Raw genomic sequence first — 22,931 nt, forward strand, 5'->3', positions numbered from 1 at the left:
ACTCGGCATGTTTCCTGCTGCTATAGTAAACTCCATTTTAAATTTAACTTTCTGTTCTGAACTCTCTAAATTGCATTTTTGGAAGTATCTTGAATCATGGCAGTCTAGCTTATTAGTTTGGTCTCTCCCAATAGTAGGAATATTTTAAAATTTGACTGAAAAGCCAAGTTCATATTTACATTTCAGTATTTATTCAGAAGCTTGAAAATACTATTTTCTGAATCTTCTCTTAGATATCTCTCTCCATCCCTTCCGGGCAACATTAAATTATGTCTCTTTTTCACATCCATGAACTTGTTGGAGCACAAATATTCTTTGATGTTCTTATTAAGCTTTCTTCCAGTTAGGTATGCTTAATTCAATCCCATCTTCAACATGAAAATAGCAGCAGCGAGCAGAAATGAGTTGCAATTCTGGAACAATATTCAGTCATTCTACACAGGCTTGTATTTCTTTTCCAAGAATTATCACTTGGCTTTTGTATGAATTCTGAAATTCCTTGAAGACTCAGATTTCATAATATTGGAGAATTTCAATTTCTTTATTTTTCTCAATAGGATGCAGTACAGATGCCAAGCAAGCTGAGGAGCAATCTGCAGCTGCAAGTGAAGAAGAATCTTATGCTTTCTGTAGGGAGCCCAGTTACTTTGAAATCCCTACAAAAGAATTCCAGCAACATTCACAAATACCTGAGGGTACTATTCATGAGATCCCAACAAAAGACATACACATAGCAGGGGCAGGGCATGCTTCATTTACTATTGAATTTGATGACAGCACCCCAGGAAAAGTAACAATCAAAGATCATGTCACAAAATTCACTCCAGATCAACGCCACAAGCCTAAGAAGCCTTCTCCTTCTGGTGCTCAGGATTTTCCTGGGCTTCAAGCTGTGATGTTGGCACCAGAGAGTAAAGTGGCAAACTGGTTAGCACAAAACAATCCCCCAACAATGGTCTGGGAATCAACAGAGGAAGATTCAAAAAGTATTAAGAGTGATGTCCCAGTCTACTTGAAAAGACTGAAAGGTAAAATAAATAAATTTCAATTGTTTTTATTTCTTTTGCCTTGAATATTCCACAGTAAGTATAATAACTGGAACTGTGTCTATTTTCTATGTTCTCATTTTGTTACAGCCAAAATATTTTAGCCATTTAGACAAATTCTCTTGAATGCCAAGACAATTGTGCCAAGACAAAACAAATGTGCTTTTTATGCTTGTCATAGAGCTGGTGATATATATAAGTGGGACATTTACAAAACAAAAATTTCCCTTCATTGCTCATTTCACTTGCTTAAATTCTATTAACAACAGATTAAAAATTTATCACTAGTCTGGTGGCATTTTGTAGTGATGTATGAATGAAATATATTATCTCATTTTTTAAAATCTATTACTAAAAATCATTGGGGAAAGTCACATAAGAAAAAAAAATCCTTATATATTTCAGCTAAAAGTATGTTTTTTGGTTGATACATTTTCAGAGAAATGTAGACACAGTGGTCCAAAGAATTATAAAACCGATTCTGTGAATCCAGAATACTTAAGACTTTGATGTGACAAACTGCTTTGGAGGGAGTAATATTTTTGATAAGCATAACAGGCTGCAGAGTATTGCAATAAACTTTTTAGAAATATAAGAATTTGTGGAAGATACTGTAAGCATGTTTCAGTGATTTTCTGATTTGGTCTTACCACGATTTTCATAATGTCATCACCTAAATATAAAATCAGAAAAGCTGTCCAAAGAACGCATGTCTAAAGAACTTTACTATAGTCCAATGTTTTAATAATGATCACCTTTAAAAAAAAAAGAGTCCTAAATACTCAGCTTTTGTCATCAATACTAAATGTCAATGGATCTAGCTACAATTTTGACGTTTTTCATCTTCTCACTTTCAGACTGCTGTATTCACAACTGTACAGCATAATTTAACTACATTGTGGGTTTAGGGCTCCATTCACAACCATGCTTTTTCATTACCTCCAACTTCGCTATGTGTTATGTTGCCAAAAGGCCATAGCAATTCCTGACACTAAATGCAAAAGGTTGGAATTAGCACATTTAGTCAAGAGCAGAACACCAAAGGCATGAACAGTTTTAGAATGGCTGCAGTTTGACACTGTGCACTATTCATATCTTAGATGTGCCCATGATTTGCTGAGGGGGTCCAGATAGATAGACTGTAGATGCAGTGATGTACATCTACTTTGTGGGCCAATCTTGAGGAATTCCATATAACTATAGTAAGACAACAATGATATCTTTTTTACTTCTGTTTATTTTTCAGAATATATATACAGTGTGTCCACATCATATGCGGGGGTGCCTTACACAGCTTTCAGCATACACTGGGAGCTGCACCGGAAAAAACCCTGGTGCACCCCGGAAGAAATAATGGGGCAGATGCCTGCAGTGCATACTCTGCACCACGCTGTATGCATGAGCCCCATTACTTCTAATGGGGCTTGAGCATATGCATTTTTCCCTTGTGCGAGGGGTGGTGGTCCAGAACAGATCCCCCACGTAAGGGAAGGGACGACTTTATGTATATGTGTGTATACATACATACATACATACATACAGTACATACAGTATTCCATATATTTACCATATTTTTCATATATATTCTCTTATAACATTAGACATTCTTATAACATTAGGTATTTGTAGATATTCATGGATCTTCAGTTGTAAATACAGTGGTCCCTTCCCTTACACGGGGAGTCTGTTCCAGACACACACACCCCCGTGTAAGGAAAATTCCAAGTATGCTCAAGCGCCATTAAAAGTAATGGAGCTTGTGCTTGTGGTGGCGCGGCGGCATGTATGTCACAGGCACATGCACCATTAGTCTTTCCAGCGTGTGGCACCACTTTTTCCCATGCAGCTTTCAGCATATGCTGGAAGCTGCGAATGTCATGCACGTGTATGATGCAGGCGCACTGTACTTAATGTTTACAGAGAACTGCTTCTCTCTCCATTTAAACTATCTTAAGAGCTTTTTAAAAGGTGAAGCTATATTGTTTAGTTCTACCTCTATACTATGTGTTTATACAGGCTATAGGCTGTTGAAAATATTCATTATAGCCTTGATAAACGTTCACTTTGAATAAAGAATCTTAGGCGCGTTACAGACCGCCTCTTTGGGATGGCCTGTAGGTGCACCTTTCCCCGCCAGATCGGGGCCTCAGCGGCCAGAGCGGCAGCCGCTGAAGCCCCGATCCGCCGCTTTCCGGGCTGCGGGGAAGCGGCAAAAGGCCCCTTCCCCGCAGCCTGGAAAGGGGTGCCCTTGGGGCTTCAAGCCCCAAGGACACCCCGTAGCGGCGGGGAGAAGGAGAAAGGGGCCGTGTGGCCTCTTTCTCCTTCTCCCCGCCTCTGTGGGGTGTCCTTGGGGCTTGAAGCCCCAAGGGCACCCCTTTCCAGGCTGCGGGGAAGGGGCCTTTTGCCGCTTCCCCGCAGCCCGGAAAGCGGCGGATCGGGGCTTCAGCGCTGAAGGCTGCGCCCAGCGGACTAAACCAAGAAGGAGCTCCGAAACGGAGCTCCTTCCGGAGTCACGGAAAGGGCACCCTAGGCGCCCTGCCGCGACCCCAATACGTCACAACCGCGCCGCCTCGTTTGGAGGCGGCGCGGTCGTCACGTATCAATGGCGGCGGCCGTGTAGAACGGCTACCACCATTTTGTGCGCGCGCAGCACGCACTAGGGTTAGGGTGGTGCGGAAGCACCGCCCCGTCTTAACCTTAGTACGCACTCTGCGCGTACTTTTTAGCTCGTCTGTAATGGGCCATATTTTTAAAAAATGTGATAGAGGCATATAATTGTAGAGTTCAAAGGTCATATAGTCTAACCCCTTGCCAAGACAGAAAATCCATTGCTAATGTATTCCTGACAGATGTCCATCCATTCCCTACTTTGAAAATCTCCAGCAATACAAAGAGTGCACCAACTACCAGTGTTCCACTGTTGAGCACTTAGGTGTTAATTCTAATATGTAGTCAGAATCGCTTTTCATATAGTCTGAATCCATTGGTTGAAGCCTTACCCTGTTGAGCAGCAAATAAAAACCAGTTATGAGGAAATGACTAAATCATGTTTCAAGCTGAAGTTTTCAAGAGATAGTACCTAACCATAGTGATGACTTTTTTTACTCTGTGAATTTCATGAAACAATATTAGAAGTAGGGTTTGATGTTTGGCTGATGAGCTACTTGTAACATGCTGGTTAATATAGTTTGGTTAGGAAATGTATTGATCTGTTGACTCCAAATTCTGATGTAGTTGTTGTAACATGTTCATAGTTTAGCAGTGAGTATGACTGATTAAGAACTAACTGCTATTCTGAATAAGACAATTGAGATGCATCTCTTTCACTGAATAGCTGGCAAAAGACTTCATTGTTGCATGACCACTCTTGAATGTTGTGTGTTGCTATGAGAAGTTTGCAAGGCTTGTTACTAATGGACAGTTGAGCTCTAACAGAAAAGCAAACTTTGCTTCTGCATTCATTTAACTTTAGAAGGTCCTTTCTGTGTTGTTGAAGCTCTTGTAGAGTTAAATTTCTATTCTTTATCTTTGCAGGAAATAAACATGATGATGGGACACAGAGTGATTCAGAAAATGCTGGGGCACACAAGCATTACAGTAAACGGGCAGCACTTGAAGAGCAGTTAAGGCATCATTATGCAGAACAGAGAAAACTGCATTCAAAAGCCCAAGATACAGAGAAGCATTCAGAACAACCAGTTGCAAGTCAGACTGCGTTTATGATTGAGTTTTTTGATGAAGGCCATCCTCGGAAGAGAAGATCATATTCTTTTTCTCAAAATGTGGGAACTTTATGCCCTGAAATGTCTTCTCCAGCATCCCATGCAAGAACTGAAAAAGTGAGACCTGCATCAGGTGACTCCAAAGGGTGTTTATCACCTTCACAGAATAGTTCTACACAACAAAGAGCTGTACATGCAAAACTTTTAAAGCAAAAATCAGAAGAACCTTCTGCTGTGTTACCTTTTTTACAGACTGCATTGCTAAGAAGTTCTGGAAGCCTTGGGCATAGACCAAGTCAAAACGAAGACATGGAGAAAAAGTTAAAAAGCCAGGTGGTTTTGGCAACTATTGAAAAGGATGATGATGATCAAAGTGATAAAGGTACTTATACTATTGAACTGGAAAACCCCAATGCTGAGGAAGTGGAAGCTCGCAAGATGATTGATAAGGTAAGCCCTTTTAAAGTGCATGCCATTATTAAAAGCCAGGTTCCATTGGGACAGTAATGTTCCTTTGAATTGTTACTTGTTCTTGTTGTGCACCTTCAAGCCATTTCCTACTTAGTGCTTAATGCTGCTTTACAATAGACAACACCTTAACATTTTTTTAAAGCCAAATTTTGGATGTTGTATAACTCCCATATAAGTCTATGGATGCTATTTTATAATAGTCTTTCTTTCTTTCTTTCTTTCTTTCTTTCTTTCTTCTCTTTCCCAACTATCTTGAGGCATTTTCTTCAGAAGATAAATAGTTAAATTAAAATTATTTAAAATAAGCTAAAAGCCATTGTAGTTGAATACCAATATGGTAGGGCTCTTTCCTCTATTTTTACCCATTTCACAATTGTTGTTGTTGTTGTTATTTCTGTCCTGCCTTTTCCCAGATTGAGACTCAAAGCAATTTATGATGATGGAAAAAAACTGTTAAAAATCCACAAAATCCAAAAATTAAAACACAATTAAATAATCAGCGAAAAAAATTAAAACCAGGTTAAAATATATCATTAAAACACACACATACATACTAGTACAGCAATTAGCATTGTATAAGGTGGACCTTATATCATCACTCATCAAATAGTTTTTTGTGGGTTTTTCGGGCTATGTGGCCATGTTCCAGAAAAGTTTCTTCCTGACGTTTCGCCAGCATCTGTGGATGGCATCTTCAGAGAATGCTTTGCCTGGAAAAATTGAGTGTATATATACATCCAATTTTTCAAGGCAAAGGATTCTTGGAAGATGCCAGCCACAGATGCTGGCGAAACGTCAGGAAGAAACTTTTCTGGAACATGGCCACATAGCCCGAAAAACCCACAAAATACTATGGATGCCATCCATGAAAGCCTTCGATTCATCAAATGCCTGTTGGAACAGAAAAGTCTTTGCTTGTCTGAAAAAAGAAAGTAGGGAGGGTGCCAATCTAACTTCTCTGGGAAGGGACTTCCAAAGCCTGGGGGCAGCCACTGAAAAGGCCCTCTCCTGTGTTCCCAACAGATTTACCAATGAAAGATAATTGTCAGTTAATAATAAAAAGTATTGACCAGACAAAATTAAAAAGCACAGGAAGAAAAATTACTCCATTAGCAAATGTATTTGATCTTATTTCTTTCTATGTTTTGTGGCAACTTTGTGCCACAACTAGTAGAACACTTCCTCCTCACACAGTAAATCAGGCTTCTGTGGATATATATCAAGCTTTATTTCTGAAGGGAGGGAGATGTGGCTAGGAACATGTCTTTGGACAGAACTAAAGATCAAGTACATGTATGTCAAATAAAAGGATTTGAAAGGCATAGCCCCTCCTTCCAAATTTGGTGAGTAAAAGTTCTCAGCTCTCATAACAACAGCTAAGCTGTTTTCAAAACAGCAAATTTACTTTCAAGGGCTTTTACCTCCACCTTCGCAAGGCCTCTTTATCCATTAGGGCATGTTGATAACAGGCAGCTAACAAGTTAATGAGCTCCAGGCCCACCCACATAAGCCATAAGCTTTCCAACACACAAGGCTTCAACCAAGCACCTGAACAGTTTATTCTTCACCCTTTACATTGTGATGTTAAGCACATTGCAATATAAACTCATGTATTTTGAATACATAAAAGACCTTAGCAATTTCTCTATTACATGTCCACTTTGAATCTGCTGTTAGCAGCCACTACCATGAAGGATCAACCTCCCCACCATTCCTCACTCTCTCTCCTAGTCAGTCAAAAGCAACACCCTGCCTTCCCCACCTTGCCAGACTTTGCATCCTTCTCATTTCCAAAGTCCTTCCACTTTGAATCTGATTTTAGCAGCTACTGTCGTGACGGAGCCACCTTCTTGCCCTGTCCTTATCCTCCCTGAGATGCAGAAGTCTAGCAAAGTGGGAAAGTACAGTGTTGCTTTTGACTGGCTAGAAGGGAGGCTGAGGGGCTCCCAAAGAGGTCAACCTTGTTAAGCAGCAGCTACAAAGTTGTAAATAGTAAAGTCTCAAACCTGTGAATGTGGAGGGGTGAGTGTACTGCAATAATATGAAAAAAAAAAAAACTAAAACATTTTGTTAGAGACACTGGTGTCCAGAGCTTCTCAAGTTATCTGCTGGGGTGGGGGTGGGGGGCATCTAATGGATTTTCTTTCCAGTGTGCCAGAGGCCAGTGTCCCATTTGTACCTTTTGATAACATTTATTGTTTTCTTCCCCATAAACTCACCAGGGACCAGCATTTGATGCCTCATGGGTCACACAAATTTGTGGGTAGCAGTGTCATAGATTTTTCAAATAAAGTGATTTTTCTCTTTGAAATTCCATGCACTGGTCTATTTAGTGTAAAATATACATGTAAATAAGTATTTATGTGAAACTGTATGAAATACAATGTTTTCTTATATGAATACAATACTCTTACTTCTGTACCAGACCCAAATAAACCAACCAGGATCTAATGAGTCTGCATCTAGACAATTAAAGAATTAAAAAACAGAGTTAAAAAAGACAGAAAGTGGTCTCTAATGATAGCTAGTATTGATGGTACCTATCACTGTTGCAGTACTGTTGGTTTTAATACCCAATTAAAATGGCACATGCAGTCGGCCCTCTATATCCATGGATTCTTTATCCATGGATTCAACCATCCATGACTTGAAATTATTCAAAAAATCTAAATTCAAACCCCCCCCCCCCCAAAACCTTGATTTTGCCATTTTTTAAAATAAGGGACATGATTTTACTGCCCCACTGTCTATAATGGAACTTGAGCACTCATGGATTTTGGAATCCATGGTGGAAGGGGGGGGGGTGTCCTGGAACCAAACCACAGTGGATACCGAGGGCCAACTATATAGCCACCACAGTGCTTTTGCTCATAAAAGAAACTGTTGTGGCAGTCATATTTGTGGTTCTTCCTTGGTTTTCCCAGAGAAAGTCAGAAAACAGAAAAATCAGTGATTTGCCTGTCTTGTGCTTCCTTAGTCAAGGAGGTGTAACACTGGAGGGGCAAAGGGCAAGTAGTGTTTGCCTGGGTGCAGTCATTGCATATTTAACCAATCAGCAAGCTGGGAGGTTGGATTCAACTTAGTTTCATAGTCTTTATGTATAATGATATTTCATTTTCCTATTGCCTGTTGCTTTGCATAGTTCCTCTTGCTTGTAACAGTTCTACTGAGGCCTTTTTACCAGTTGGAGAGAGAAAAATGAGACCTTGCTACACTTTGCTTGTTAGTTCATCTTACAGCTTTGTAAGGAACACAAATAAGTGTTGTCCTCACTCCAAATAAGTCATTAGGTTAGCATGTGCCTGATTCTTACAAACCCATGTCTCAATGCTGCTTTGAAGTTTGGCAGAGTCCAAAGCACAAGTTTATGATACTGGTGCGAGCAGGATTTCATGGAAGAGGAAGATACAGTGGTCCCTTGGCTTACGTGGGGGATCTGTTCTGGATCCAAAAAACACGTAAGCTCGAGTCCCATTCAATTGAATGGGGCTCATGCTTGCGGCACGGGGGAGTGTGTGCGGCACAGGTGTGTGCGCCATTCACTCTCCTGTCGTGCAGCTTCTGTGTAAGCTGTAAGCTGCCTATGGGGCGCCCGCCTATAGCACAGGCACACTGTACTTACACACACACACACACACACACACACACATGAAGGAGATTGATAATTTAAATTGATTCAGTTGCTATAGGTGTATATAAACAGAGTGACTGATATCAGAAGGAGAGGATACTCTCAGCTGGAGAATGTGCTGCTTTCCAGACATTCCATGGCTTTTGTTTTAAAATACTCGGGTGAATCCAGTTTAAGCATTTGGAGATCTTAATGAAATTAGTAGTCAAACATTAACTATTTATTTAATGTTTCATTGGGTGATATTGTCAATGTATTTCTAAAATCATAGTTTATCCAGCCCATTTGTAGAGTTTTCATGCACTAATTCACAGTGGTTCCATGTGGAACAGGATCACTGGTGTTCTAAGAAGGCTAGTTCAGTTACTAAAATTGATCTGCTAGGGTGGTCTGCCTCCCTTGAAATTGTCACATTGTCTGTGTTGCTGTATCTAGGAACCAAGGTGCCCTGAACTGTGACAGCAGTTATGGTCTGAGGTGTGACAGCTATTTTAATTGTGACACATATATTGAACATGTAATCTTCAGTCCTAAAATATGTTATTTGCTTTATTAAAGAAAGGAACATTAAAGGAAAATCCCAGTATTTCAATTAATTTAAATTGATCTGGTTTCAGGATTTCCACTAATGAGAGTGCTTCACACACAATAGGCCATAAAAAGGAAACAAAGCTTCATTTTAGGATTTGGGTATTAAAGTTTCAAAGACCTGTTCTTGGAATGAACTGTGGAATATATCAAGAATATTTATTGTGTTTTTAAAATTCTGATTTCTGATTTGAAATATCTGGTGGGAGAAGGATGGAACTGCTCTCTTGAACTAGATGAGATCAATCCAGATATGTTGATAAGAAAGTGTATAATAATTAGGCATTTAAAAACATGAAATTGCATGCTTCATCTGTCTGTACTGATAAGACTGTACTATCCACTGTGCCTAGTAGGAGTACTTATCTTGAACTTTCCCCTCCAAGGTACATTCATATAGGTGTCATGGGCTGTACAGGCCAGCCATTAAGGTCGGTGTGCGGGCAGAGTTGGGGCGTTGTGTCCATATGACACATACCCCGACTCTGCCCCCAGGCTGGCACGACACTGCGCACCACACTACATGGCTGCGGCATCACAGTGATCCTCTGGCACTACATCTAGATGTCATAGTGCCAAAGGAGTGCCAAAATCTGCGGCACTGGTGGCTACGGTGCCCTTTCCATGGTTCGGAAAGGTGAGATCGGGGCCACAGCATGCGGTTGCCATGGCTCCAGTCTGGCACTAACAGGGGTAGTCTGTACAGCCCCACAGTGAATATTTTCTGCACTGCAAACAAATCTGATTTATTTATTTATTTATTTATTTATTTATTTATTTATTTTATGATAAGCATTTTATGATAATCATTTCTGTATTGTCTCCCAGCTCACAAGGCCTCCCGAGGGGATTAAAATAAAAGTCAAAAAAATGCAAAGATAATCAATTTGTCCAGTCCTAGATTGTTTGATTAGACCTGTGCATATTGGATATTTTACACAAAAACCCTAGTCAAACATTGCACACATGCATGTACACCTAGCTGATAAAAGATAGAATCTGTGCTCAAAATGAGTGTGGTAAGGAGGCATAGTACTGTTTTCTATCATACATATAGAAGATAAATTGTGTGTATTGTCATGCTCGGGGCTCTGTACAACTCTTTCTGATTTCAGTTTACAGTATGTGTGTATGCTTTTTTCTTTCCTTCTAGAATTCAGTTACAGGGTTGGCACTCTTCCTTGAGCATATTGTGGATTCTGTGGCCTGAGTCCAATTCTTAGTTCATTTAAGAATAGACCCATTGTGCCAATGGAACTTACATCAATGTGTTAAGAGCTTGAACTGTGCTGGGTCTTACAATGCTCTGAGACTGTATTTAGACTAACAATGAGTTTAGACTTCCATTGCTAGTTTCCTTTGAATTTCCCATATAGTTATATGTAGTATTTTTACAAGCTATAACATAGTAGTGGTTTCACATTCCAAGGGTTTTGTTTTTGGTCCAGACTTCTATATGTTCAAACTGGAGTTCATTTTCTTTCAGAGTCTTTGCAGCAAACCTGGGAGTTTTTTCTTTAATGACAATTGCTAATTTATCACTCTAAGGTCTAATTCCCACTTACCTTTGGATCTGATTCCTGAAACCAGTTCAGCAAACACAGTGGCCGGTTTCAGGAATCGGTTCAGGACAGCCACAGGGGGAGGCTGGTAAGGAGGTCTCACAGAAGCACAGGAGGCCGGTAGAGAGGCTGCAGGGACCAGAAGGCAAGGGGCCAGGCCCAGAGAAGCCAGGAACAGGGCAGGCAAGAGAGGCCAGTGACGGGAGAAGGTCAGGGACGGAGGGAGGCATGGCCGGGGCAGTGAGGCTGGGGAAAAACCACTGCCAATGGGAACCAGGGCGGATTCGAATCCGATTAGAATCTACCTGGTTCCCACTTGGGCTGAATCAATTTATTTCTAAATAAATTGATTCAGCCCCAAAAACACACCCATTTTACCAGTGTCTTTTTGACGTGGGTTAAATGGGTAAAACATGGGTTAAATGGGTAAAAACCATGCCCCCCTTTTCCGAATTGCTTCAGTGATTCGAATTAAGTGGGAACCATGGTGGTTTAAACCAAATCATTTGGAATCACGATCTGGTTTAAACCATAGTGGGAATTAGGCCTAAATTAAGTGGCTTGAATCAGGCTGTTAAGTCAGTAATAAATGTTCACGTCTTTCACTAAGATAGCAATTCACTACTGTATTATATTTGTTCATAGTTTTAGTTTAGTCAGGGTGTTTTGTCTCACAGACAGAAAACTAAATGCAAGTTTTCAACACTACTGTATTGTCAAGTCAGAGTTGTTCAAAGACAGATTTACTACTGTGTATTACTGTTACTGTGTACTGTGCCTCTTGGTTATGGCAAATTACTGATCTAAAGAGTAAATAATCTTATTGTCTTGGTGTATTTGCTATTGAACGTACATAACTGAACCAGTAACAGAAGCTGGAGGTGTGATAAGCCTGTGGGTGGGAAAGGTATGTTGGTATTCATGCTTATTTTTTATTATTATATCCTGCCTCAAAACAAAATTGGTTCCTAGGGTGCCCAGTGGACCACAAATGAGATGCTGCTGTAAAGGAGAATTTGCAGCAGTATTCCTAATTTGCTAAAGAGCTAGGTGCAGGGTATTGGTCAAAAGCAGATAACTATATATGATCAGTCCCTTGGAGGAAGACTGACTGGAAGTCAATGTTTTATTTATTTATTTATTTATTTATTTATTGCACTTATAGCCCACTTTTCTCCCAAAATGGGATCCAGTTTGGCTTACAATAGTTAAAAAAATAAAGTTAAAACATTGATTACAAAAATTAAAAGAGAATGAAATATCAGTATTATTAAAAACATGATTAAAACAGTTTAAAACACTTAAAACATGTTTACAATCTAGTTTATATTATTAATTTATGAATCTTATACACATAACCTGAAGGCAATTTTAACCTTTTGATCATGCAAAACTATGGAGAGATAGTTTTAAAGAGATAGGTATGCTTCAACATTTGATTACGCTAATGTGTAACCTATGCTCAGGACAAGAGGCGTCTGCTAAGGACAGAATATGGAGGAACAAAATAGTTTCCAATTGGCAGGAGAATCAGGCAAGGCTGTAGTTTGTATGCTGAACATATCATGTGCAAAGCTGGATTAGACCCCTGAGGAAAGACATATCAATAATTTAAGATATGCAAATGACACTGTAATACTAGCGGAACATAGCAACCTGGAAATATTACTGAAGAAAAGGAAGAAAGTGCAAAGGCAGTTTACAGTTGAATATTAAGAAAACAAAAATAATGACCAGTTCAAGACTAATTGTAGACTAGGAATGGAGACTAGGGTGGACTTGGAAGGGCAGCTATGAAGATCCTCAAGCGTAAAAATATACAGATTGAGTCTCATTTATCTAGAATTCCGAAATCCTCCAAAATCCAAAACTTTTTTTTTTTTATGGCTGGCTGAGATACTGTTTTGCAAGTATAGGTTTGTTAATGTTCTCATTAAATCTATTGTATTGTTGGTAACCTGACACATTTGCCATCAATTTATTCCACATTATGTACATGGGTTGATAGTGCAGCTGCACACTTGTGTGCCTGTGCAAACAATTCATGGGCCTATGGCAAAATTATGGCCAGCTGGCAACTTGCCTGTCCCAAAGCATAAGTTCTTGACTGCTTCCACATCAGTGTGCAGTCTGCACACCGGTGTGATAGCTCACATTTCTTGACTTGAAGTGAAGCCAGGATGGTTTTTTGTTTTTATTTTTCCCTCCACTGTTAAGCCCCAGAGTGTAGCTTTGGGTCCATTTTCCTCTTGTTTTGGCCATGTGTGTTGTCTGAACAGATAGGTTTCGAAACAAGGCAGACCATTTCTTTTAGCTCTTGCAGACAACCCCAAAGAAGGCCTTAACTGAGAAGTTAGTATTGGGATTTTGGGTACTACTGGAGCTTGTACGTGCTTTGCTTTACAGTATTTATTTTACTTCCTACTTTTGGTAGCCACCTTGGGATTTTAAATGTTTGTTGAATGTTTGAAATATGAATTATGTCAATTAATCAAATGCAGCTATTTTGATCTCAAGTCATACATAACTTTAAAGTTTATCAGCAGCAGTAGATCTGGGCCTGGAAACACTTCAGAAGCAAATTCAGTAGTTTTCATAAGAGTATATGTGTTCCATTAGGCAGCTGCAGTTAAAATCATGTTCTTTGCATTGACAGTCAGATGAAGTTTTTACACAATTTTTGAAAGTAACTCCATGTTGGATGCACTGCAGTATGTATGTGGAGAAAAGTAAATGATCTGCTAATGGGTAAAGAACATTCCATTCATTAGAGTCCTAAACTTTCTTTTTCAAACCTTGTTTGAAACCTAATGATCGCCTACCAATTATTTGAAGTTCTTGAGAATAAAACTCTTATTTTGTCTGCAGTAGGCCTAAATACCTTAAGGCACCAGATCCCTTCTGTTCTTGAAAGCTAAGCATGGTCAGCTCTAATTAGTACCTGGATGGGAGACTTGCAAGAAATACCAAATGCGGTAGGTTATATTTCAGAAGAAGGAACTGGAAAAACCATCTCTTGAGTATTCCTTGCTTAGGTAAACCCTGTGAAATTCATGAGATTGCCATAAATCAACAGGCACCTTGGAGGCACATACACACACAGAGAGAATAAAAGATAACAGAAAGCTTGCCAGTCAGGTAGCTCAATCTCTAGTTGAGAATTACTATACAAAGTGCTGCTTTGCAAATGGAAAACTAATTATGTATGCATGGGAAGATGTGTGGTTTGTTTATTTCTTTTTCCATTGCTAACCTCATGTTGTTGTTGTATGCCTTCAAGTCATTTCCAACCTATGGCCACCCTAAGCTGAAGCTATCACAGTGTTTTCTGGGTAAGATTTGTTCAGAAGGGGTTTGCCTTTGCATTCCTCTGAGGTTAAGAGAATCCAAGGTCACCCAAAGGGTTTCCATGGCTGAACAGGAATTCAAACCCTGGTCTCCAGAGTTGTAATCCAACCACCAAACCACTTCACCATACTGGCTCTTTAACTTTTTGTCACATTGATCAAACATGTCCTTAGAAACATCCTATCTTGTCCAATATCTTCTTTCCCATAATGACCAAGCAAATTTGACAGATACATTTCTATAATGACAACTACCGCAGCTTGCAACAATCTGACTACTAATTTGTCAAATACCTTGGGTACATTGCATCCTTTTTGGATGCCTCTTTCAGCAAACAGTGAACATGAGAGTGGGATATACTGTGAACATTCCTTCAATACAAAAAATGTTCCTTCAGTACAAAAATCATAACCTATAATGACATACTGTAGCTGTGTCTTGCAGATGACTATAACATAGAATAAGTGCTGCCTAATGCACCTGCCCTTCACCAGGGCATCATAGTCTATCTCTGTCCTGTATACAGAGCTGTCTTCTTTTTTCCTTAGGTTTATTGGGCTGCTGCCTTCAATGCAGCTAAAAGACTGGCTCTGGGTTGCCACTTCTATATCAAAACTCTTGTTCATGTGTCCCTTTCCTTCCTGGGCAACTCATTGTTTTGGAAGCCAACTTCACAAGAAACAGGGGAAAAAACAAACACCCTTTAGCGTTAAGTCCCAATCCATCATTTTCCTCATTAACTTTTGCAGTTAAAGTAATTATATAGATTTTCCTAGAATATTAATATTATTGTAGGCAGTGAAGTCTATCAGTGCATCAAAGACCTATTCATATGATTTTAAAACATAATCTGTGTTTTCAAGTAAAAAATACATTTTAAATGTCTTCAGAAACAAACAAGTTTTCCAAATAGCTTCATACTCATAGGAATTGTAGATATAAATAGGTGTCACAGTAATTTTAATAGTTGCAGCTCATTCTGTGATGCTGTATTTTATATGGAGAGATGGAAAATAGTTAAAGGTAAATTCTTTGGAAAGGGTCAAGAAAACAGAACAAAAATATTAAAAACAGAATTGAAGTAAGCTTGAAGTAAGCACAGTATGGACAAGGAAGCTAGCAAAACATTTAGAGGAGTGAATTGATGGAGGAGTGAACTGATCAAAGCAAGGCAGGAAAGAATGGGTAAATAGTGCACAGGCTGTTATCTTATGGCTAACTTACAAGGGGTGTAGAGTGTTGTGGAACTGCAGCTCCATGAGCTGGGCAGTCCTCAACCTCCCAGTACACTGGTACTGAATGTTTCAAGTAGGTATTGAGGTGTTTGAAGTAGGCTTTGGATCCAGAAGATCCAAAACTTCCCTTCTGATAACAGAGGGAAACTATGCAACACCTAGACCTGACATATTGATATTCTTTTCTATTGGTATCAGTGGGAGGGAAAATTATAAAACATGACTGACAGGAGGAAAAACTAATAAAACAAGAGGAAGACCCATTCTTCCCATCAGATTGCTGCATTTAGGAAAAAGTAGTGTATATGCCACCACCTTCCTTCTTCCTGTAGAAGTTCAGTCTGTTGTTTGCTTGTGTAAATGATACTTTGCAAATCAGAGAGAATAGAAAAAAAGAGATTATGGATTATGACTTTGTTAAGAACACACATAGGTTAATACAATAATGGTATGTGGTATTAATTTTTGTCTGAGTAAAAGTGTTATGATTATATACTCTAACTACCACAGTTACTGAACACAGCCCTTGAGTTGTGTGAGATATTTAGAATGGTGGGTCAAATTATCTCATATACTCGATTATAAATTGACCCCATGTATAAATCGAGGGCGGGGTTTTGAGCCAAAATTATGGATTTTGACATGACCCGTGGATAAGTCGAGGGTAAAACCTAGGGGCATGCAACAAAGATCTAAAGGAGGAAGCAAAGGAAAACTATGCTAAAGAAGTTGCAAAATTCCAGCAGACATAACTGTTTGTGCTCACACTAAAGGCTGGATGGATGAGAGAACAGAGGGAGGTCAGTGCTTCCAGGACAGATAGCACTTTTCTCTTTCACCAGGGGATACTTCCTGTTTTTTAATAAGAGTTCAAGTACAATATTTACATTGACCCATAAATATGTTGACTCAGGTTTTTTGGGTCAATTTTTTGACTTGAATTTCTAGACTTACACATGAGTTATACAGTAGTTGTTTATAGTAGAGAAGGGATCTACTTGGTCCAGGATGTCTGACTTATTTCAGTGCCTCATCATACTTGCTTTAGAAGTGGTAGATTTAATGTTCTCTTCTTATAAATCACCATTGATTTTGTATTTTCTTTACATTACAAAAATAGATAATAATTGGCATTTCTGTTATATATCTTGCATGTAAATCAAGAGTTTAATGTTTATTTACTTCAAAAATAGTATGTATTTGGAAGACTTTTTTATTTTTTATATTTATAGTATACAGTGTAAATAGAGCACAGCATTTACAGCATTTTTACATTCATATTAATCAGAATATGGGAAAATATCAGAAATAAATTAATTCAATCTTTCCCAGGACTGAAGTACGGTATAGCTCACAAACCTATTTTTGTTAGTAAATTGTTGGCAAGATCTTCATGTCATAACAACCTATTAAAGTTTTTAAAACAACATCCCTAAAATTTGGATATATTAGTGACACCACCCATACAGTCAGAGAGAATATTATCAGGAGGGCTTTCAGTTAATGTGTGTGATGATTTGTTTTATTTTCAGGTTTTTGGAGTGGATCACAGCCAGGATTATAATAGGCCTCTTATCAACGAGAGCGAGAAAGATTTAGTAAAAGATTGGGCTATAAATTCTGCTACAGTAGTGCTGGAAGAAAAAAGACCACTGAGTACAACTGGATTTCTTGACACAGAGGTAGAATTCCATTATTGATGGGTCACCTTCTTTTTTCTTCCAATAAAGGAGAGGACCTCAATATAGTCAGTGTTAAGTAGCTAGCAAGCTGAACTCAATTAGACAATATTAACTGATTTATTTTCATATTTTATATTCCTGATTTCCATATTAGAGCTTATGTCTCTTTTCTGGGTACTGTACTTCTAAGATCATGATCTTTTAAAATCTGTTTGCACATACTACATAGCATGTTTTTTCATCCAACTTTTGTCCAACTTTTCATTTCTGTATGCAGCTGTTTCATAATATACAGTATATATTAATAATAACATTTGGCAGTAAGGAAGATATCAGTGCTAGAATTATTGCATTGATGGCTGTAGTTGTTTAAGAAAAATTCTCAAAATTTCAGGAGAAGGGGAAAGACTATGGAAAAGAAAAGGCACAATATGAGTAAAGATGAAAGAAAGTTGGCCTTTCCAGCTAGAGTAGTGTGCTTCGCTGCTTCCAGAAGGGAATTATTTAAAAATAATTATTTTAGGCCCTTTTGCTGTAATTTTATAAATAAGCATTTCTCTCAGTTTTTTTGTAGATTCTACTGAATTTTTACAAGTTTGTGGAAGATGCTCAGGTACAAAAGGAATAGTTATAGTATTTAAAATAAAACAATTAAGTCCCTTGCACCAGAAACAGTTCTCCTAAACCTTAGGTTACACTGCAGATTGATAAATAGCATACATTTGTTTTGAAGTAAAACATCCCAAGATAGAATGTGTGTATTTGTTACCAATTTAACAGTTTTTCTATATACTATAGTTGGTCTATAGACTAACCATAAAAGCAATGGCCATTATATTTTATCTTGCCAATACTATTTTATTTTTGTCACTTTAAAACTCATTCTATAGTTTTCTTCTACAGAACCCTGTTTCTTTATATAGTTTTATATTCACTATTAATGTATGACCATTTTATACCTGAGTGTCCATATCTTTGTTTTCATACTGTACTTTAAAAAAAACTTAGAATAATCAAGTTAAGAAACAGAAAATAAACAAGAATCTGTATCTTGAAGTGGAAGTGTTAATCTGAAAATTGCTTAACTTTGCAGGATTCAGAAACAAAAGGAACAGAGTGATAAATTGTCAGCTGTACCCCTCTTTGCTATGCAAAAATTGTTCAAGTGATCCATCTTAATACTGCTCTATGCATCTCAGCTGTTATGCCATCAATGTTTCCAAAAAACATAATTCTAGTTCACAGACAGAACAAATTGCTGTTTTACTGAACCTCTTTTTCAGGACACATTTAAGAGTTTTCATTTGAAATGGGAAAGTTTGAAATTGAAGCAAAATGTTATTGTGAGCCTCTAAACCTCAAATGTAAATTCTGTAGCAGAAACACTTCTTGCATACCTATCAATCCATCTACCACTTTATTTATATACTACTTTTCTCCCAGACTGGGACTCAAGGTGGCAGAGCCCAGATTCTTATATTGAAAGATCCTTGTATTTCAAATGCTCCAAATGTAGTTTAAAAAATAATGAGTGCATGCACGATAGATTGCTCATTCCTGGATCTGTAAGTGTCATGTCCTTTTAAATCAAACTGGTCTGAATACCATTGACTCTGCAACCTCTAACACTCCTGTGGACATGGGGCTTTTTATGCCCTGCAATACAATTGAATTTTCATTGGGATCAGAAAATAACCACTTTGTGGACGTCTTATTTATCTGCCTGAATGAATGTTAAAGCACTTTTCATGACAATACCAAATACAAGCATATTTGAAGTTTTCTCAGTAGTGTACTAAAAGAATGTTCCTGCCTTGTACAATCTGTAGTAAGTGACTCCATAACATATCCATAGCAACCCACATACCCATATTCTAAATGTCCTTTAAAATGAATGTTACAGACAAAACATCCCACTGAGAGTGGTTTTGTGTAGACTTCTGGAACGGTCTCAGAAGGTAAATAAGGGATATCATGTGTATGATTACGGTTCTTAAACATCTTAGAACTTACAATCTTTTATTTTCTTCCTGAAGCTGCCAAACATTATATTGTAACTTTCCCCTTTCCTGCTTTTTGGTGAGTCTTGTTCTTCTTTAAGACTTTGAGAAAGGTCAAACCTTTAAAGTTCACTGTCCTTCTCTCTCCTCCTCCCTTCCCAGAATGCAAATAATAATAAAAAAAATACTATTGCAATTCTGTCTTTCCCCTTTTTCCTTTGTTTTGAGAGCAACAGAAAGAAGACAGTAGTCTCATATATTTAATTTTTGAATAATGGGAATGAACAGTAAGCATACAAACAGAAGGCCACTTAGTAATTCTTACAATGCCTGCTTTGGAGTTGTCTCGTTTACATTGGTGGTAGTAGTGGACAAGATTTATTTTTCAGAGGATGTTTTCCATTGCCTTCTTCTAAGACTGAGTAAGTATGACTTGCATAAGTTACACTTGCTGAGTAAGTGTGACTTGAGTAAGTGTGACTTGCCCCATGGGTTTCCAAGGCTGAGCATGGGTTTGAAACCTGAACTCCCAGTCTTATCCAACCACTATATCATGCAGGCTCATAGACAGATGATATTTTTCAGTAAAACATATTTAAAGTAATAAACAAATCTTTTGCCAGATCGTTGAAGAATTAGAACATGTTTTACCATTATTTTGACTGCAGAGATTTCAGATTGACTGAAAGAGATCCACAATGTATTGAAATAATTTGAAAGCATCATTGAAAAGGTGCAGAAGTGTGCAAAAATATTTATAACGTGAGGAATAATTTTTTTCTTTTCAGATGTCATTTATTAAAATTAGCTCCTAGAGTCCAAGGCTTGATCTTCCAACTGTGTATTCTGTACCATTTTTTCTCCATTTGGCCTGCTGTCAGAATGTGTGCAACAATCAAACCGTACACTAGTGAGGCATAATTGCTAGGATGAAACATAAGTTCCCTCCATTTCAACCCATGGTAATGTGCATAGTAGCATTTTCACTCCATTAAGGTAAAGTGCATAGACACTAAGGAATAATTGCAAAAAGAATTATAGCAATTACTTGTTTCTCTCCTGGGGAATCATTCTTTCCTTATTTTGATGCTATAAGAAAATGTCCAAGACCCAACCGTATACTATAGCAAAATTGAGTCTTGCCCCTCCTTCTGCTGCAGCCCTCTTTGGCACCAAAAGTCTGTTCCAGCGAGTTTCCCAGCTCAGCAGCACATTTTTTTAAGGCTTTGGAGGGATGTAACAGGAGCAGGGCTTTGATGCTGTGAGATCTATAAATACATGGTTGTATGTATACAGAAAGTTAATGAAAACATTAATTGTCTAGGAATAAGGTTAGCAAGTTCTAGAAGTTGAGAGATAGGACATGCCTCCACCAGATCCACATGGTTTGGGGTTGTTGTTGCTGTTACTTTCCTTTTTAAAGTAGAAGCTCCCAGGGCTTAAAACAGGTGTGTGTGTGGGGTGGGTGGTGGGTGGGTGTTCATATGGTGAAATATCCTGTAGGAGCTGTAGAGAGCAATTTCATCATATGAACACCCCCCCACACACACACACACACAACCTGTTTTAAGCCCTGGGAGCTTCTTCTTTTAAACCATAAATAAATAAAAATTGGGGATGTCAGGGGGAGCTGGAAGCCTTTGTCTAGAATGATGTATATAAGTTCTTTTCATATGACTTGTTCAGGGAAATTGGGATTATGTGTATCTGTTTACACTGTAGCTCATATTTTAGTAACTGTTCTTATAATTTGACTTATTTGAATCAAAATCAAATCCTATTGAGTGTCACTGCCATCAGATGTGTCTTAAATTTCATTTGCAAGATAGATGATCCCATCTCATTGTTCTCAGTTTTCCCATGTACGTATAATAATCAATGCAGGTTCCTCAGGCATGGCACAAACATAAAGAGGCAGAGGAATTCTGTCACTGGCAGAAAATAAAATACATGTTTTGTTGTAATACAGAGGTGGGAAGCCTATACTAGTAGGTTCCAGTACACATCAGTACAGCCAGTCTGTCCGGTGGTAAAGCTTGGTGGGTATTGTTATTCAGCCCTGTCATTGAGGCCCATACGTTCCTCACCATATCCTATGTGCAGAAGTGGATATCCGTGGCCCGCCAGATGTTTTTTGCCTACAATTTGCATAGTCCTTGCTCATTCGTTATGCTTGCTAGGACTGCTGAGAGTAGTAGAAGAAAAACAATTGGAAGGCTTTGGGCATCATTCCTGTCCTGCTGCATCATCTCTTGCATATTTTCTTGGGAGCAAGCTAAATGAAGAAAAATATGGTATACAATAGGCAGCTGAAAGGGCAAGCTATTGTGGAGTGGGGTTTAGAACATTTTTCCCTCTAGCAAAATTTGAGAAATAACATTGATTCTCACATTTTGGGCTTTTGCTGTACACTTTCAAGCAAATCTGTTTTTGTGATGATTGAGTTCACTTCAATATTGCATTTTGCATTTTGATACAACACTCTTTTAAAAATACAGGCATCCCTCCGGATACGTGGACTTCAGATTTGCGGTTTTGATTATTCACGAATGGGACAGGAGGGCAAGGGAATGAGGAGAGGCAGCCATGCACCTCCTTCTCCTCATTCCCTCGCTCTCCTGTCCCTCTATCCAGCTCTGGGAAGGAACAGGAGAGCGAGGGAGTAAGAAAAGGGAGCCATAGGCCTGCTTCTCCTCATTCCCTTGCTCTCTTGTGGAGAGTGAGGGGATGAGAAGAAGCAGGCACATACCTGTGCCTCTCCCCCCCCCCCCCCATCCCTTTGACTGGTTTCCCAGAGCCAGTTAAAAGCAGGAGGGCAGGGAAGATCCAGGTGAGCTCTCCTCCTATGCCTTGGACATCGGAGGGAAGGTGGGAGGGGCTTACCTTATTCGCCAATGTTCCATAGTCACAGAGGTCCTGTTCCCCTAACCCCTGCAAATCCAGAGGGACAACTGTATATAGGATGCCGTAGGATACTAGAACATTCACAAAGATCCAAGTTCAATCCCTGGACTCTCCAAATATAGACAGGACCTTGTCTCAAACACTGTAGGGCAGGGATAGGCAACCTTTTTGAGCCGGGGGCCGGGTTGCTGCCCCTCAGACAACTGGGGGGCCGAAGCCAAAAAAAATTAATTATATAATTTTTAAAAAAATTAAATATATAAATAAACCAGGACAAATGTAGGACAAAATTTTCAAATGGAAGACACTTTTTAAAAAAAAAATGGAAGACACGCGAAAAAATTTGCTGATTTTTTAAAAAATGTTAATATAAATACATCTTTCTGAGGCTTCTATAGACAATTGCCCCCCAAAGGCCCCGGTGGCAATCGACTGCAGGACCGGGCTAGGGCCGGTCCCAAGGCCTCGCTGGGCCGCATCCGGCCCGCGGGCCACACGTTGCCTACCTCTGCTGTAGGGCCTCTGCTGCTCAATGAAGACCCTAATGATAGCCTGAGGGGATGTAAAAATGATTTTGATGTTCCTGTGTTCACTGCAAAAAGGAAATTCTACATTCTTTAGAGGAGCATGTCTATATCTTTGCATTCTGTAGAGGAGATATATAATAAATGTGTGAGCTGATATTTATTTGGTTATTTATTTGATTGGAAAAAGTACTTCAGACACATGTTTTGCAGTCTTG

At 38.8% G+C, this 22,931-nt stretch overlaps 1 protein-coding gene across 11 annotated transcripts in view; it reads left to right on the top strand.

Annotated features, from left to right (window-relative positions):
• CEP170 (centrosomal protein 170) overlaps nt 1-22,931 on the top strand; it is a 145,415-nt gene that overhangs the window by 80,610 nt on the left and 41,874 nt on the right. For 9 of the 11 annotated variants that reach the window (XR_006102065.1, XM_042450514.1, XM_042450503.1 and 6 more), the window contains 3 exons: nt 558-1,028; nt 4,581-5,218; nt 17,136-17,285. Coding sequence is in view for 10 of the 11 variants with exons in the window: in XM_042450514.1 (XP_042306448.1) it covers nt 558-1,028; nt 4,581-5,218; nt 17,136-17,285 (1,259 nt within the window). In the remaining variant the exon portion in view is untranslated. The remainder of the gene's footprint in view (nt 1-557; nt 1,029-4,580; nt 5,219-17,135; nt 17,286-22,931) is intronic. The other 2 variants (XM_042450588.1, XM_042450571.1) reach the window with 2 other exon arrangements.

This window comes from Sceloporus undulatus, chromosome 1 (genome assembly GCF_019175285.1).
Source record: "Sceloporus undulatus isolate JIND9_A2432 ecotype Alabama chromosome 1, SceUnd_v1.1, whole genome shotgun sequence".
Lineage (NCBI taxonomy): Eukaryota > Metazoa > Chordata > Lepidosauria > Squamata > Phrynosomatidae > Sceloporus > Sceloporus undulatus.